Source organism: Rhodnius prolixus, unplaced genomic scaffold (genome assembly GCF_049639745.1).
Source record: "Rhodnius prolixus isolate KJV_2025 unplaced genomic scaffold, Rpr scaffold_3, whole genome shotgun sequence".
NCBI lineage: Eukaryota > Metazoa > Arthropoda > Insecta > Hemiptera > Reduviidae > Rhodnius > Rhodnius prolixus.
In genome coordinates this window covers 43,020,253-43,035,018 of record NW_027411603.1, presented here as the reverse complement: position 1 = coordinate 43,035,018, position 14,766 = coordinate 43,020,253, and the positions used below count along the sequence as shown (strand labels likewise).

Sequence of the window (14,766 nt, the reverse complement as noted above, 5' to 3'; positions counted from 1 at the left end):
ATTAGCAAAAAATTGAAGAAGTAGGAAACTGTAATCTGATGCCGAAAAGAAGTTTGGAGTCTATTTCTCGTTCGTTTTAATGTTCTTGGTGGACCAGAGGTAATTTTTTTTTCGGAGGGGGCACTAGTGGCTAAGCGTTCGTGCAGTTTTTCGTGTAGAGTTAGGACTATAGATTAGATTAGAAGTAATGAAATGAGAAGCAGTCAAATCACGTATTATTCACAGTTTTTGTTATGTGAAGATTATTCTCGTTAAACGTGAAGTTTTCATAAATTTAATAAATTCATATTCAATATAACTGTTTGAAATGGCGACACCATATCTGTAATTTATAGATAAGTATGTCCAAAATCCAAGCGGTGCCTTCTCTTAAAAAATATAATTGGTAAAAATTTTAATTTTCAGTGGTTAAAATATTATTTATTTGATAACGTACAACACTGCGTGTTTTTTGTCCCTTGACCATATTGTTGTACTATGTAATGTACTCGATTCGATTCGGGCTGGTTGAATTAGTTGACCACGAGGTTCTGATTACTTTTCTCGCTAGTAACAAACTAATAAAATGAAGGCAAAGGGTGAAGTAAGTAATTTTATAAGTTGAGTTTTTTCTATTACTTATTCTCGGTTACTGAAATTTATTTGTTAAAACATTGACTGCTCCAATAATTTACTTTTAAGCATAACCTTTAAAAAAGAGTTTTAATTTTAGATTTTACTCAATCCTATGTAATTGTTTGATTTCACATTTTTTTAACTTAATTTAATGTACAGATTTAATGTGAATGTTTTTTCCCTTGACAACTACCAGGGTTAGCCGGAAAGATGATTGTAACAAGACTTGGTCTTCATTCCATAATGTTTAGTCTCGTGTATTAAGAAACTGATCGGCTCATCATATTTTTCATAATTTTTCTTATGCTGGTCACATTATTGGAATCGTTATAAGAGCAATTTATAATTGACAAATTCGCATTTGTATTCGTAGCTGAAAGAATATGAAGTGATAGGACGCAAGCTGCCGACGGAAAAAGACAAGATTGTACCCCTCTACAAAATGAGAATATTCGCCCCTGATGCAATTGTAGCCAAATCCAGATTTTGGTATTTTCTGCGTCAGCTGAAGAAGTTTAAGAAAAGTACAGGAGAAATAGTATCACTTAAACAGGTACGAAGGTGTATTTAAATATTTTGGAGCTCTTAAGTATAGTATTTTAAACGTAATTGATTAATTTAGATTCCAGAAAAATCACCCCTGAAGATAAAAAACTTTGGAATTTGGCTTAGATATGACTCAAGATCTGGAACCCATAATATGTATAGGGAATACAGAGATTTGACAGTAGGAGGAGCGGTTACTCAGTGTTACAGAGATATGGGAGCTCGACATAGAGCTCGAGCTCATTCAATTCAGGTGATTAATCTATCAATTAGTATTATGATGTATATTGAAAGATGAGTTGGTGGGCCTATTGAATTTGAACAGGCCCAGTTTCAATATTAACTCTGTAAATAATTAAGTTTGTTTTGATATTTATTTTAGTATGGTTGACCCAATGCTGAATAACAATATTTATAGTTAGCTTGTTTTTATCAATTCTGACAAGTTGCTACTTTTTTAACAGATTTTTATAGGAAATTTCGACTTCCGCTTCTGAGATAATTCTATTGCTTACTGTATAAATTTTTGCTGATAGTCGAATCAAATTCTAAAGGTGGTCAGAATTAATCAAAATAATTTATAATACAGATATAAATGTTACTAAATTAATAAATAACGTACATTTTGTATTTTTTCCAACGTAGAACTATGCAAAAGAGATAAGGAACTTACAATTTATAATATAATATTTACCTTTTTTTTTTAGATTATAAAAGTCGAAGTTGTGAAGGCAGCTAATTGCAGGCGACCTTTGGTCAAACAATTCCATGATTCGAAGATACGCTTCCCTCTGCCTAAACGTATACAGCAGAAGAACCAAATGCCCAAGTTTTCCGTGAGAAAACCAAGGACATACTTCCTTTAATTTAAATAATTTCTTTAATAAAATGTTTTTAAAGAACAAATTTATGTGTCGTTTGATTCTAACTTCTCCCATCAGATTCTATTCATACAAAATAATTTAATCATTGAGTGATTTCTTGTTTCAAATAAAGGATGAAGTAACACTCAATTTCTGATAGGTAATGCGTATTACTAGGTTTCTGTTGTGTCGCTCTAAACAAAGTAATATAAATTAAAACTGTCCGGTAGGACAGTTGTATAAGGGGTGATAGTCAAAAACTGCACGAAAAAGCGTAACGTTGAAAAACAGCCAACTTTGACAATTTTTTTCTCTTCTTCTATAAAAGATAAAATTCCCAAATTTTCTTTATAATGTAAGGCAAATCCTCGTTTATGTCTGTAATTTTTTTGCAACAACCCAGATCTGATAGATTTTTAAAAAAAAGTTGCTGAAGATGAGCAAAAACGGCTTTTCCAAAAATTGGTCTTGTTCTTGTTACCTTTTTTGTAAACTGCGTGGCGCCTAAACGCGCAAACCAATTTTCATGAATGAGGTGTCATTAAATTCGGAATTTTATGTAGACGTGCCTTTTGGGGGTCTCGACGCTGTACATCGAATGAAAGCGAAGTTAGCCACCTTTATGTACTAATTACTTTGTTAATCTTGGCCCGATTTTGATAAAATTTGGTAGGATGTAAATAAGATAATCAATATTTCTAACAGTAATTGTTTTTATGAGATAGCTTTTGTAGAGCATTTAACGTTTATTAGTATGTACTGTTAAGATCTCAACAAAGCCATAAGTTATTTATAATTGAGGGTTTTTAAATACTGGGAACTGTTGAAAGCAAATCTATTTTTTATTTTCTCCCTTAAAATAGATGTTCTATTTTAATTTAACAGTAAATACTAAAAACCGTTAAGTTCTAATTTTCCTTCATTTTACCCTGAGTTCTGACCCAACCACATTTTCGTGTTTTCTGTAGTTAGGTGTGAATCTTAGTATTACTTGCTGGAACAAAACACCTGTGACTCATTAAAGCTAGATAGAATTTTTTTATGCTTCGAGCTCCTGGGTATTAAAGGTTGGAATAATTCGGCACGGTTGTGATGAATTACAACTTAATAGATCTAAAACATTCAGTTCACTTTTTTTCAATTGCCGTTCTGCTGTATCCGAGAGTGCTGTAACTTTAATGTAAATATTAAAAATTTCGCTAGTATTTATCATCAGTACCCACTTCTCTCGCAAGTTTAATAGATCTATATTGAGCTGTAAATTTAAAAAACTTCTCGTTTTTACTTTCTCTGTAGCAAAGAGCAGCAATATTCCTTGTCTATTTCATGGCGCTGCAACCCCGTACTTATCTTCTTTTTACAATTGCCTGGAGATGACTTAACGGTGACTACGCAAAGCCAGTTCTGTAGCAAATGTATGAGTATCTGTCGTAGAATTTGGGACTGCAACTTCAAAACGAACCTCCTCGATAACATAAATAACTTCATTATTAAGTTTGTGGATTTTTTTTAGTTCCTCTCCTATTGAGCCCTAATCCTTTAGCAGTTACAGCCTTTGTATGACCCAGATATTCATTTGAAGACAATTTTCGTGTTTTCTTTAGTTGATAGGAGTGAAACTGAGCATTACTTGCTGGAACAAAACACCTGCGACTGATCAAAGCTAGATACAATTTTTTTAATACTTCTATCTTCTGCACAATAAAGGTTGGAATAATTCGGCACGGGCGCATCGACTGCTTCGGTCATCAACGCCCTAAAATACTTATTAACTATAAAATTGTTTTTGTAGGACTGCAAAACTTACTTAAAATATTTATCTAACGATCGATGTTCGATATATTCATTTCAAAAAAATGAAGGAAAATTAGAACTTAACGGTTTTTAGTATTTACTGTTAAATTAAAATAGAACATCAACAAAAAAAAAAGCATGCCAAGAATCATTAATTTATTTAAAATATATAAAATGTAGGGCTAGATATAAAACATAGAAACTATAAAGAAATAAATTAAGTCAATTTAAAAAATAATCATTCAATTTTTTTATAGCTGACTACTGTATCCATACGGTGAAGAGAAGTAGAGAAAGATCTAAACCTCAATTCTTCAGAATTTGAAATAAAACATGGTCCAGCCTCATCCCAACCTGAGGGCACATCTGCATCGAGGGAAGTGTGAGTTAAAATATCGAAGGCACCTATTAAAAAAAATATAATAAAACAAAATTCCTTCTTTATAAAAGTATGTTTTTAAAACTATGGTTTCCTTAATCACTCTTCAAAAATGAAGTATAAAAAGGTTTAATTATATTGAGAAACATAAATATTGCCGCCCTTTAAGTAAAGTGCGTACCCATTCAAGAAAAATGATTTCTTGTACCACTGAAAGAAAACGAAATTTTACTTGATCAGGTAATTATTTTGCAACGAGTTATTTCCATCAAAACTTCAGGAAATAGCATTATTTCATTAATTATTAGTAAAAGCAAAAACATCTGAGTAGTAAAACGCAGTTTTTGGCGCTACAAATATTTTAAGAAACAAAACCTTTTTTTTTTATATAAATAATAGATTCTATAATAAATTGAACTCCAATTTCATTACTTACAAGGACAGTCTAATAAAGGCAAAAAGCTCACTGATGAACAAATCTGTCGCAATACATCTCTTATTTCATTTTGAATTACTTTTATGTCTTTGGTTCCTATTGGTTTCGATTCATCGGTACAATTTTCAGCAGGTTCTTCATACTGTAATTTAAAATCCCATCTTTCCAGCACTTCTTTATTTGAAAGATTAGTAATAACTAAAGAAAGTTGCTTTATTTTACCAATCAAAAGCCAATCTGTAATGGGGCAGAAATTGCATTAAATCTATATTTATTTTGATTAAAAAAAAAAAAAAAAAAATGTTTCAATGATCAAAGAGGTGTACAAAATTAAACTCATACAAAAAATTGAAATTGCTATATACTATACATGTTCCACTAATGAGCATTAATTAACAACAGTCCTCACTCCTGAGGTAAAGGGTAAAACCCATGTTCCATGTTAGTATTTATCAAAAGTAAATTTTTGCCATCATAAATTACTTGCCTTTGATTTGTCCTAACACTGATTGAAGAAATGTATTTATTTTTTCATCTGAAGAAACATAAATAGAAAGACCAAAGTGCTCTTCATTTTTGAAGGTTTCCGGAGGATAAATACCCCTTTGAAAAAGAATACTGTTTATTCCAAAATCTGAAACCGAACAAACATTTCTTTGAATCAAGAAAGACCTAAAAAGGACAAGAAATTCAATAACTTCAGATAAATCTAAGTTAATGCAAATTTTAAGTGTCAAAACCCAAAAAGATCACCCATTTGTATCATGTAAATGCCTTATTACGGCGGTTATTATACAATGAATGTAGTTTAAATTATCATATATTTGTATCGCCTTAATTGCTTCATAATAATCACTAGATAATAATAACTTTTTAGAAGCACATGAAATTCAAATAGAAATAGACATGAGTGAAACGCACTCAAATAATCTGTCACCATTTTCGCCGAACCTTTTAGAGTTATTGCACTCCTTGTTAACTGCGTTAGTGCAGCCATAATTTACACCGTAAGGAGATCACAAAATTTAAATTTTGAAGCCTGACAAAGAAGAGTAAAAGAACACAGATACTTAAACCAAGGAGGAGAAAAAAACTTGCCGCCAATCTACTTCAATCTCAGTGTAGACTTCAAGTCATGTCTATTGAAGAAAAAATCTCGTACTATTGTAAATAATATTGGATAATTACAATGGAGACATAAAAAGAGTTTACCATTTTCAAGTTAAAAACAGATTTTGTTTGAAAATTTTGATAATCACAAGTAAATAGGAGAAGCGTCTATACTAAGTTTTTTAAAGCGTCTGAAGGAGGATGGGTAAATTGCGATTAGGAATTTAACATAGCGATAGCATATTAAAGAGTTTTTGAAATGAAAGAATGATTTTTAAGAAAGATAAAAAGGGGCATTGAATATAAAAATGATAACAGCCAAAAAAGAATTAAATAGACAAATTGTTTTGTTATATTTATTAACGAGGAACATTGTTGATCAAAACATATCGAAAGTTAATACAAAACTGTCACACATTCATAATTTGTACTGTAACCTTCAACGTAGTATTTTTAGAAAGTGGCTTCCGACTAGCTGTTGCGAAATTTTAGTTTTTTCTCAACATAATGGAGAAGATTAAAAATATTTCTGGCATTTCTTACTTATATGTCTTAATAAAACTAAGCTTATTTAGTTTTAGTTTTTGTAAATGAAAAAATAGTTTAGAGCTATTAATTAAGATATTAGTGAAAACTGTGGTTTTTGCTTTATTTATTTAACATATTTCCAGTATCCACAATGGTTTATGTGCGTTATGTGTTGCAATTGAATTACAAGTGCTTACTTATTTCACCTGCATTAATCACAAAAAGTAATTATTATAACAGTATTAACTATAGTACAAAAAACATTACCTCTCGCGCTATTGTGAATGATACTTTAGAAGGGCCAGCCTCAGCTTATGAAATGCAAATTCAGCAAGGGGAGCTCAAGGAGGATAATCACCAGCGCAAAATAGTTGAGCACTTTCAAGAGGTATTTGATGGTTTGCAAAGCTATGAACCATCTTTACCAAGTATATTTGATAAGATATTTTCAAGAAAAAGGACTGACTCTGTTCCTAAAGGCTTGTACTTATATGGTGCCGTAGGCGGTGGAAAAACAATGCTTATGGATCTTTTTTTTAGTTGTTGCAAGGTTTGTTTGGTTTGCTTCTTTCTTTTGTTTATGCCTTTTTGATTAGTTGGATCTAGTAATTTCAGTTATTTTTATTTATTAGCACATTCAAAAAAAAAGGAGAGTTCATTTTCATTCTTTTATGCTTGACGTACATTCAAGAATTCATGAACTAAAGAAATCAATTAAGAGAGTTACTAATCAAAATAAACCTCAACCATTTGATGTCATTAGGCCAATTGCAGAAGATATAAGTAGGGAATCATGGCTAATATGTTTTGATGAATTTCAGGTATTTTAAAAATATTTATTAGGATTCCTTCTTTATTAAGAACATTGATTTGACAAGTAAGAAATTTAGAAAAAAGGGATACTTTAAAAAAAAAAAAAACCATCACTTTCATAAGTCTGAAATGATCTGATAAGGCTCCAGGCACTTCATAGTAATGATAATTTATCCTATGGGAACAATGTTGTTTGATTCTTTTTAAAGTTATTTCTTTTTCTGAAAAAAAAAGTGTTTGTTTGCAACATTAAGTTTTATATTGTTACAGGTAACAGATGTAGCCGACGCTATGATTTTGAAAAGATTGTTTACCGAATTGTTCTCGTGTGGAATTGTAGTTATTGCTACCAGCAACAGATCTCCAGACGACCTTTATAAAAATGGGTTGCAAAGATCAAACTTTGTTCCTTTTATTAAAGTCTTAAAAGATCATTGCAAAGTTATGTCATTAGATTCTGGAATTGATTATCGAATTCAATCTCCTAAAGGGCAAGACAAAATCTATTTCATGTAAGTTCCACATCCCGCCAGAGGTATGTTTCAGTAATCTTTCATTTTCTAAAGATAATTTTGTGTAAATTTTTGTATCCTCTTAATTAATTCAAGAAAGAATTGAAGCGATTCCCATAACTAGCACTTGATTGAGAGCTGTTTAGTAGATGCCAAAAATCAGTTAAAATATATATTTTTGTAAAAGTACAGATTTTAAAATAATAAAGCAAATATCATCAGTCCTCCGTTTCTTTAGATTATTGAAGATTTTTTGAAAGTATTAAGCTGTAAACCATACTGTTTTTTTAGATATTATTTTTGGAATTGTGTAGGAAATCACGTTTATCAGCTTATTATACGTTTTTGTGTTATTTGCTTTGCTCACCTCATTCAGTGTTGCTCTATCACAAGGCTTATTTCTTTCATTTAAAGTGAATTCAACAAATATTTCGTGACATTAGTATCATAACTGAAACTTGTGTAATTTTAAGGGAGGAAATTTCCGCGTTGGAATCCAGGATTCGATAACCACTCAGCTAATCCCTTCCCTTATTGGAATTAATATTCTAAAAAAGTGGGAGGAAACTGCAGTAGTCTTTTTCTTTCGTGAAGCTAGAATTCATTTTTTTATAGATACTATGAGTAAATTTTTGCGTCTCTACAATATTTTTAGAAAGAAAGTTTTATTTTTTGTTCCATTTTTATTTAAGATGGAAATGAACATTAATTACCACAACTTGGTCGGAAAGAGCATTTTTTCATAATATTTATTGGAAAATTAAAACTTATGCATATCCATTTCCCAATAATAAAAGATTTAGAGTGAACGTCACATTCCAAGCAGTGGTTTGCTAGTGGTTACTTGGACGTAAAACGCGCCTCAAAAAACAGGCCTTCACATTTTTTGCACGCTGCTGAGGCAGAACAATTTTTAACTTACTCTTTCAAAAATCATGGAAACCTCACTTCCAGGGACGGCTTCAAGAAAAATTATAGAACATACAGAACAAACCTAGATTTATCTACTAGAGATTCACGGAACGAAGAACAAAATTTTTATTGTTGCACAGCAATGTTTAAAAAAAATGTAATATTAATGCTCTTTGGATATATTGAAACAGGTTTGTTTATAAATCTACCTTTTCGTCGAATTTCCCCTGAAGTCTTAAAATAGTTTGTTAGTATTTACATAGCCGAATTCACATACGTTATGTTGTATTTTTAAGAATAAATTCAGTAGGTGTCAACTTCAATAATGTTTCCTCTAAAAAAAAAAAAATAGATTGCCTTTATTTTTATTTTTAGAAGAACTTTATTAAAGACACTTGCTTTATTTTTTCTTGGATATTGTTGTTTTGGAGTAAGTATTTTACGATTTGGCTTGGAAGGATGGAACCTACATAGTATGAAAGTAGTATCTCAGTTTTTAAAAAAATTTAAGGCTAATGATAAATTGCATGAATGCCCATAATTATGAAGGATGCACCAAATTTACTTTAATTTACTGCTCTAGATTTCCTTGTGCTTGAAAATCAATGTAATGAAGGGTCTTCACTTCCCTTCTCTCACAGATTCCGACTTTGCATAAAATGCATTTATTGATACATTATTCTTTCATTCATAACAAATGTTTGAAAAGGGGAGTTGAAGATCAACACCCAATTTGGATGTCGTATATATGTATATACTTGGATTCACAGAGGACACGAAAAGAAGTTGTCTAAAATGAAGGTGATTCATTATTATCGTTTTGCATTGATGTTTTCAATTTATCCTTGTTACAAATATTACTTTTTATTGAAGGAGTGGCAGGAGAAAATGTGGCTATTTCGGAATAAGTGGGCTGCCCTTAAGGTTTTGAGCAAACCCTGTTAGCTTCCCAGCTTAATTGTGAAGGTGGTATACTTGCTCAGAAGAGCGGTATGTTACGAAGGGTGGCACCGCAATCAACATTTTTAAAAGGTAGCTGAAATGAAAGCTACATCAGGCTCAAATCCTCCCCCCCCCGCAGAGCCACCAATGTATTTTTTAATTTTTATTTTTTCAACATACTAACATCTAAGGTCATTGGTGTCCGTAACTATTTTCAGTGCATTACTAATGTTCTCTAATTTCAGACGAAAGTGGCCATTACTGAATGTAAGAAACTCCTGGATAGAAAAAAAAAATGTAAGGGAAAGATTGGAATCCGGAGTCATACCATATTGTTATTAATAAATCAGATCTTTTAGCCTGGAGACATGATGATTCTCTAACATTTAACGAATTTTAAATTTCTCAGTCCAAATGCTTAGAACCATTTTGGTGTACAGGTTTCCCACGTTAATAAAAATAATATCACCCTTGAGGTAAATATTTTTCATGTGTAAATTATGTTTGGGTCTTTCGCAACTTTGATCCTTGTAACTGTTTGTACATTCATTACAATTTCAGAAAAACAAATTTTCTGTACATTTTTGGGGTCGCAAAAGGTGACGAAGGCCTGGTTCCAAAGAGTCTTCTTGGCTCCAACTGACTGTTAACCAAGAGAGGCTATCAGGCAGAGTAAACCTTTAACATTTAGAGACAGAAAAATAAAATTCCATGTTACTTTGACTTTTGTTAGTTTATTTTTTAGTTTTTGTCAAATTCCATCATTGAATTCTCATGTTACGTATTAGTTACCACAGTACGCAAAAAAAAAAGCATTCTATAGTCTAAAAAGCATTGTCTGTGCAACAATTGTTCAAAGTTACTTGCTAGGCGTATACTAATGTCCTTAACCTGGAAATAGTTTTTTCCTGAAATTTCCTCTTTTTTGACCATCACACCAATTTTCAATGTATTCTGGTAATTAGCGTAGGATAACAAGAATAGCTTGAATCATTGTATTTTGTGTGCTAGGTAACCACCTCAAATTATGGTTTAAAACGATTTGGTTACGCTGATGGTAACAAATTGTAATTGGCTGCCAGGAAAGAAATATATCGAGAACCCACTCACTCATTCACAACTAATATGTCAAATTATTGGATGTATTGTCCATATTCACTAATGAATTTGTCTAATTTTGCTTTAAATGGACTTTTTGATGTAATTGTATCAAGAGAATACTCCTTTTAAGTTTTAGAATGTCTTTTCGACAGGTGAATCTATATATGTCGTTTTGTTTTTTAACTGTTTTAGAAGACAACTTCTTTTCAATCATCTTGATAGTGACGCTCTTCTGTAATTTCTTATACTGATATTAATACTGATCATATTTTACAGTAAATCAGAGGTGAATGCGGAAGAAAAAATTAATACCATATTTAAAGTTTTGTGTTCAATGGAAAATGATATAATTAGACCAAAAGTGTTGACAATCATGGGAAGAAATGTTACATTTAATAAAACATGTGGTCAAGTTATTGATGCGACTTTTAATGAGCTTTGTGCTAGGGTATGTATTTTCAAGAGTTTCCATTGTTCATTAATATTTGTTATTTTTAGTGGAGTTTGGCAAATTTCTTTCTTTTTCTTCATAGTTTTTTTTCATCCTCATGACTCCACTATTCGACAAACATTTTTTTTCTATTTTCGACTGTTTAGAGTATTTAGGAGATCAATAAAATATAAATTTGTATAAGGTTAATCCACTCCGTGGTAGAAAATATTGAGGTTAGAAGTAAAACAGTCTCTAGTTTTGTAATCATACGTTGTTACCGTGCTTTCTCCCAACAAAAGCAATCAGAACTCCATATTATTAAACTTTTATTCGTTCGGATTACTACTTCTCTACAGCTCGTTTTTCTGATGAACTTTTATAAGATAAGATCTAAGATAAATGTATCGAAACTTTAGAAATGCTTTTTTTTTGCGTACTGTGGTAACTAATACGTAATATGAGAATTAAAGGATTCAGTTCCTAAGCGAGTCCAAATATAGTCACCTAGAACCGTGGAAAAACCTAGTCAGTAGTAAATGTAAAAAGAAAGCGGGGGATTCGCGGCGTTATGGTTTATCATCGGAATTACCATCACTCAGCCTCTGCAGTCTATTTTGCCGGGACTGTTGCGATTTTTATATTAAAATAAATTATTGTAAATTAAATAACTTTGATTTTAAAATCCATTTTTCTAAACAGTTTGAAGTAACCATACAAGTAGAACTACCGTAATTTCGTAAAGAAAAAGTTTAAATTGCTTAAAGTCGTAAACATATTAAGTGGAAATAGTTTCCATACGCTCATAAAGTAGCCAAGATATATTTATAATTCTTTCTTTCTTTTAGACCAGTTTCGTTAGTTTTTGTAGGGATATTAAATGTTAATTAGCCAGCGTTTCATTTCATAGATCATTTTCATGTCATTATGAAAGAATAATGTTTTAAATTTCACATGTAAATAAATCTTAGTTTATTTTTGTTTTTGGATAAATTCCAGCCAATTGTCTTTGCAATAATTGTTTAAAGTATTGATTGTATTCAGTTCTGAAGATTTAATATCAAGAATCGAAACATTAGCTAAGTAAACATAAAAAAAAAAAAAAATGGTAAAGAGCTGAGGTCCCCAAGTAATGGTTTATTATACTCCTTTTTTTTTTAATTTTTTAGCCTCTTTGGGCAAGTGATTATCTTGAATTGTCTCAAGCATTTCATACAATTATTATAAGAGATGTTCCACAGTTGAGCTTAAAACAGAAATCTGAAGCAAGAAGATTCATAACACTCATTGATACTTTGTACGACAATCGGGTATACATTATCTTTAATATTACTTGTAATTACTCTGCTTTGAAGAGCAAAGAAAAGCCACTTGTTTTTATTATTTTAATTTTTTATTCTTAAAACTACTTATTTTTAGGGTGGAACTCAGATCATGCGATCTAAAACGCTAAGGTAGTACATTTATTGGGAGAAGTAAAGTAATTTACCCTTGGTTTGACTTTGTCACCACTTTGCTAAGATAACCGTAGGCCATCAAAATTGCTGAAAAACTGACTAGTCAGTTCAGTCCTCCTTAGAAACTGATTCTTACGTCCCAGCAGCCTTCTTGAACGTTGGTCACACTCATATATTACGATTGCTTGAAGTTCAAATTATCGTTTAAACTTAGGTATCGTTTCTGCTCTATTAGCGCGTTTTGGAAACGTTTATGTAAGTTCTATTCATTGTGTCTACGTGAAGGTAATAAAGCGTATATTTTATTTTGTGTTGAGTGAAGAAAAACAAAAAGGATCTCATAGAGACGGGAGTTGGGTTATTTTTTAGCAAAGGTCAGTGAGAGTACGCGGTATTGAGCAGAAGAGCCCTTTGGAACAGTAGTATGGTGAAGACAATTGAGGCGTGGGGGCTAAGTTCCTCATATATAGGAGCAACGTAACAAGAAAATAAACGAGTGGCTTTTTTGTCTTACTGCCTGAAGAATAATTCAACTGACTCATATGCATTTTTTACATAAGGTGCGAGTTGTAATCTCTTCTGATGTGCCCCATACTGAGTTATTCTTAAGAGAGAAAAATAATGATACTTCTGATGAAAATCGAGCTTTAATGGATGATCTTAACATTACAGCAGAATCAGTAAGTATTCAAATTATGGAATTCAGATTTCTTACAGAATGATTATTTATAAGTGTAGAGAACCCCCTGATTGAGGTAAATAATAGTAGTAATTTCAAAAGAACCTAAACTTTAGATAGAAATTCTTTAATCTGTTAATTGGTTTTTCATAGTTTTTGAGATTTATCTTCAAAATGAAAATAAATTTAAGAATTTTTGGGAATGGATTTGAGTGATCCAGTGCACTGGACTTCCCTGCGGAAATCGTAAGTTCGAGTCCAGCCTTCCCTTAAATTTTAAATTTTCCAGAAGCTTTTTTACTCTCCACCGTCCAACGAAGGAAAGTGTCGCTTGTTACGAGAGAACTTTGGAGTGAAAGGCTAACAGTGCACTGAAAAAGCCAAAGGAATGAGTGATCTTGGATATTGGGCGATTCATCATAAATTTAAAACATAATAATACAGCTTTTTTTTTTTCATCAACTGACCTATTGGTCATTATTACCTTTTGTACCTTAAAAAACTGCTAAAGTTGAGAAAATCTTTTTTTACTTCAGGAAAATGCTGCATCTAATATATTTACTGGAGAAGAAGAAATATTCGCTTTTGACAGAACTGTATCTCGATTGTCAGAAATGCAGACTCAAGATTACTGGCAGCAGTGGGACAAGAGACGATGAGTTTTTGATAGGGAGATTTCAACAGCAGTTATAATGTGTAATAAAACATATTTGAACCTTAATTTAAATCAGATCTGAATTAGAGAATAAATACTTGTAACAGACACTGTACCCTAGAAAATTAAAATAAAACTGTTCATGTTATTTCGTTTATTATTATTAAAAATATTGCTAATTTCTCCATTTGTCAAATCAGCCTAAAATCAAAATCTACTTTATCCTTTAATTTTTCGTTCTCCCATTTCTAACTACCAAAAGAAGACATAATTTACGATACACCTTTTTTTCTAGTTTCATACACTAGAAAAGATATATTTGACATCTTAATTTCTAATTAGTTCTGTTTGTCTTGTTCCTCAGATATTTTTCGAAATTAATAATTTCGTTAACTTAGCAATTCTTAGTTTAAGGAGTTATTATATATTTAAAAAGAAGTGAATCTTAAGCTTAATTTTTATGAATTTCGCTATTGCCAAAAACTAATATTTGCAAACAGAAAAAAAATATATACATATATATATGAATTAACCTGATATATTCCTATTCTATTTGTTGTTTATGGTAATAAGCCTCAATAGAAACACTTAACTATTAACACCCTTAACAAAGAAAGCAAATTACTTCGAGCAATTATTCTAGCGACAAAAGCCGTATAATGATCTTAAGTAAATCCAGCAGTTTTGCGATAAAAACATATTCAGTAAAACGGTACTACCGCTAAAATTTGGACTTGTCAATCACAATCTCCACTCTTTCAGACCTTATAAAGACTAGAGAAAAAATTGTACTTCTTTTCATTAAATTTCTGTTACGACTACCCTGCGATTATTAATACATTGTCAGCTCCATCCATTTATTTTGGTTATTGCAAACCAAATTTCTCAGCAAGATATTTACAGTTAAAATTATGCATTTGCTTGAATTATTGCGTTTTCCATCGTACGATTGCGGACATGGTAAAAATAACCTGCTTCTTATAGCCGGGTTGAA

At 31.2% G+C, this 14,766-nt stretch overlaps 3 protein-coding genes across 5 annotated transcripts; 2 read left to right on the top strand and 1 right to left on the bottom strand.

The window, feature by feature from the left end:
* The first annotated feature begins 424 nt into the window (after positions 1–424).
* On the top strand, positions 425–2,067 carry RpL18A (ribosomal protein L18A). The gene is made up of 4 exons (XM_074125456.1): positions 425–583; positions 989–1,168; positions 1,238–1,414; positions 1,869–2,067. The coding sequence occupies exons 1-4, from the start codon at positions 566–568 to the stop codon at positions 2,025–2,027; spliced, it is 534 nt and encodes a 177-aa protein (XP_073981557.1). The 5' UTR covers positions 425–565; the 3' UTR covers positions 2,028–2,067.
* Positions 2,068–3,959: 1,892 nt separating this feature from the next.
* Positions 3,960–5,761, bottom strand: mad2 (mitotic arrest deficient 2). 2 transcript variants are annotated; one of them, XM_074125453.1, is made up of 4 exons: positions 5,585–5,761; positions 5,121–5,267; positions 4,634–4,870; positions 3,960–4,223 (listed from the first exon to the last, which is right to left on the bottom strand). In XM_074125453.1, the coding sequence occupies exons 1-4, from the start codon at positions 5,628–5,630 to the stop codon at positions 4,057–4,059; spliced, it is 597 nt and encodes a 198-aa protein (XP_073981554.1). In that variant the 5' UTR covers positions 5,631–5,761; the 3' UTR covers positions 3,960–4,056. The 2 variants fall into 2 exon arrangements, with proteins under 2 accessions (XP_073981554.1, XP_073981553.1); XM_074125452.1 differs by having other exon boundaries at positions 5,555–5,758.
* Positions 5,762–6,159: 398 nt separating this feature from the next.
* On the top strand, positions 6,160–13,920 carry LOC141452906 (putative ATPase N2B). Of its 2 annotated transcripts, XM_074125444.1 has the most exons (7): positions 6,161–6,821; positions 6,904–7,092; positions 7,355–7,596; positions 10,828–10,999; positions 12,151–12,291; positions 12,999–13,118; positions 13,654–13,920. In XM_074125444.1, the coding sequence occupies exons 1-7, from the start codon at positions 6,423–6,425 to the stop codon at positions 13,774–13,776; spliced, it is 1,386 nt and encodes a 461-aa protein (XP_073981545.1). In that variant the 5' UTR covers positions 6,161–6,422; the 3' UTR covers positions 13,777–13,920. The 2 variants fall into 2 exon arrangements, with proteins under 2 accessions (XP_073981546.1, XP_073981545.1); XM_074125445.1 differs by lacking the exon at positions 6,904–7,092 and having other exon boundaries at positions 6,160–6,821.
* Positions 13,921–14,766: the final 846 nt, after the last annotated feature.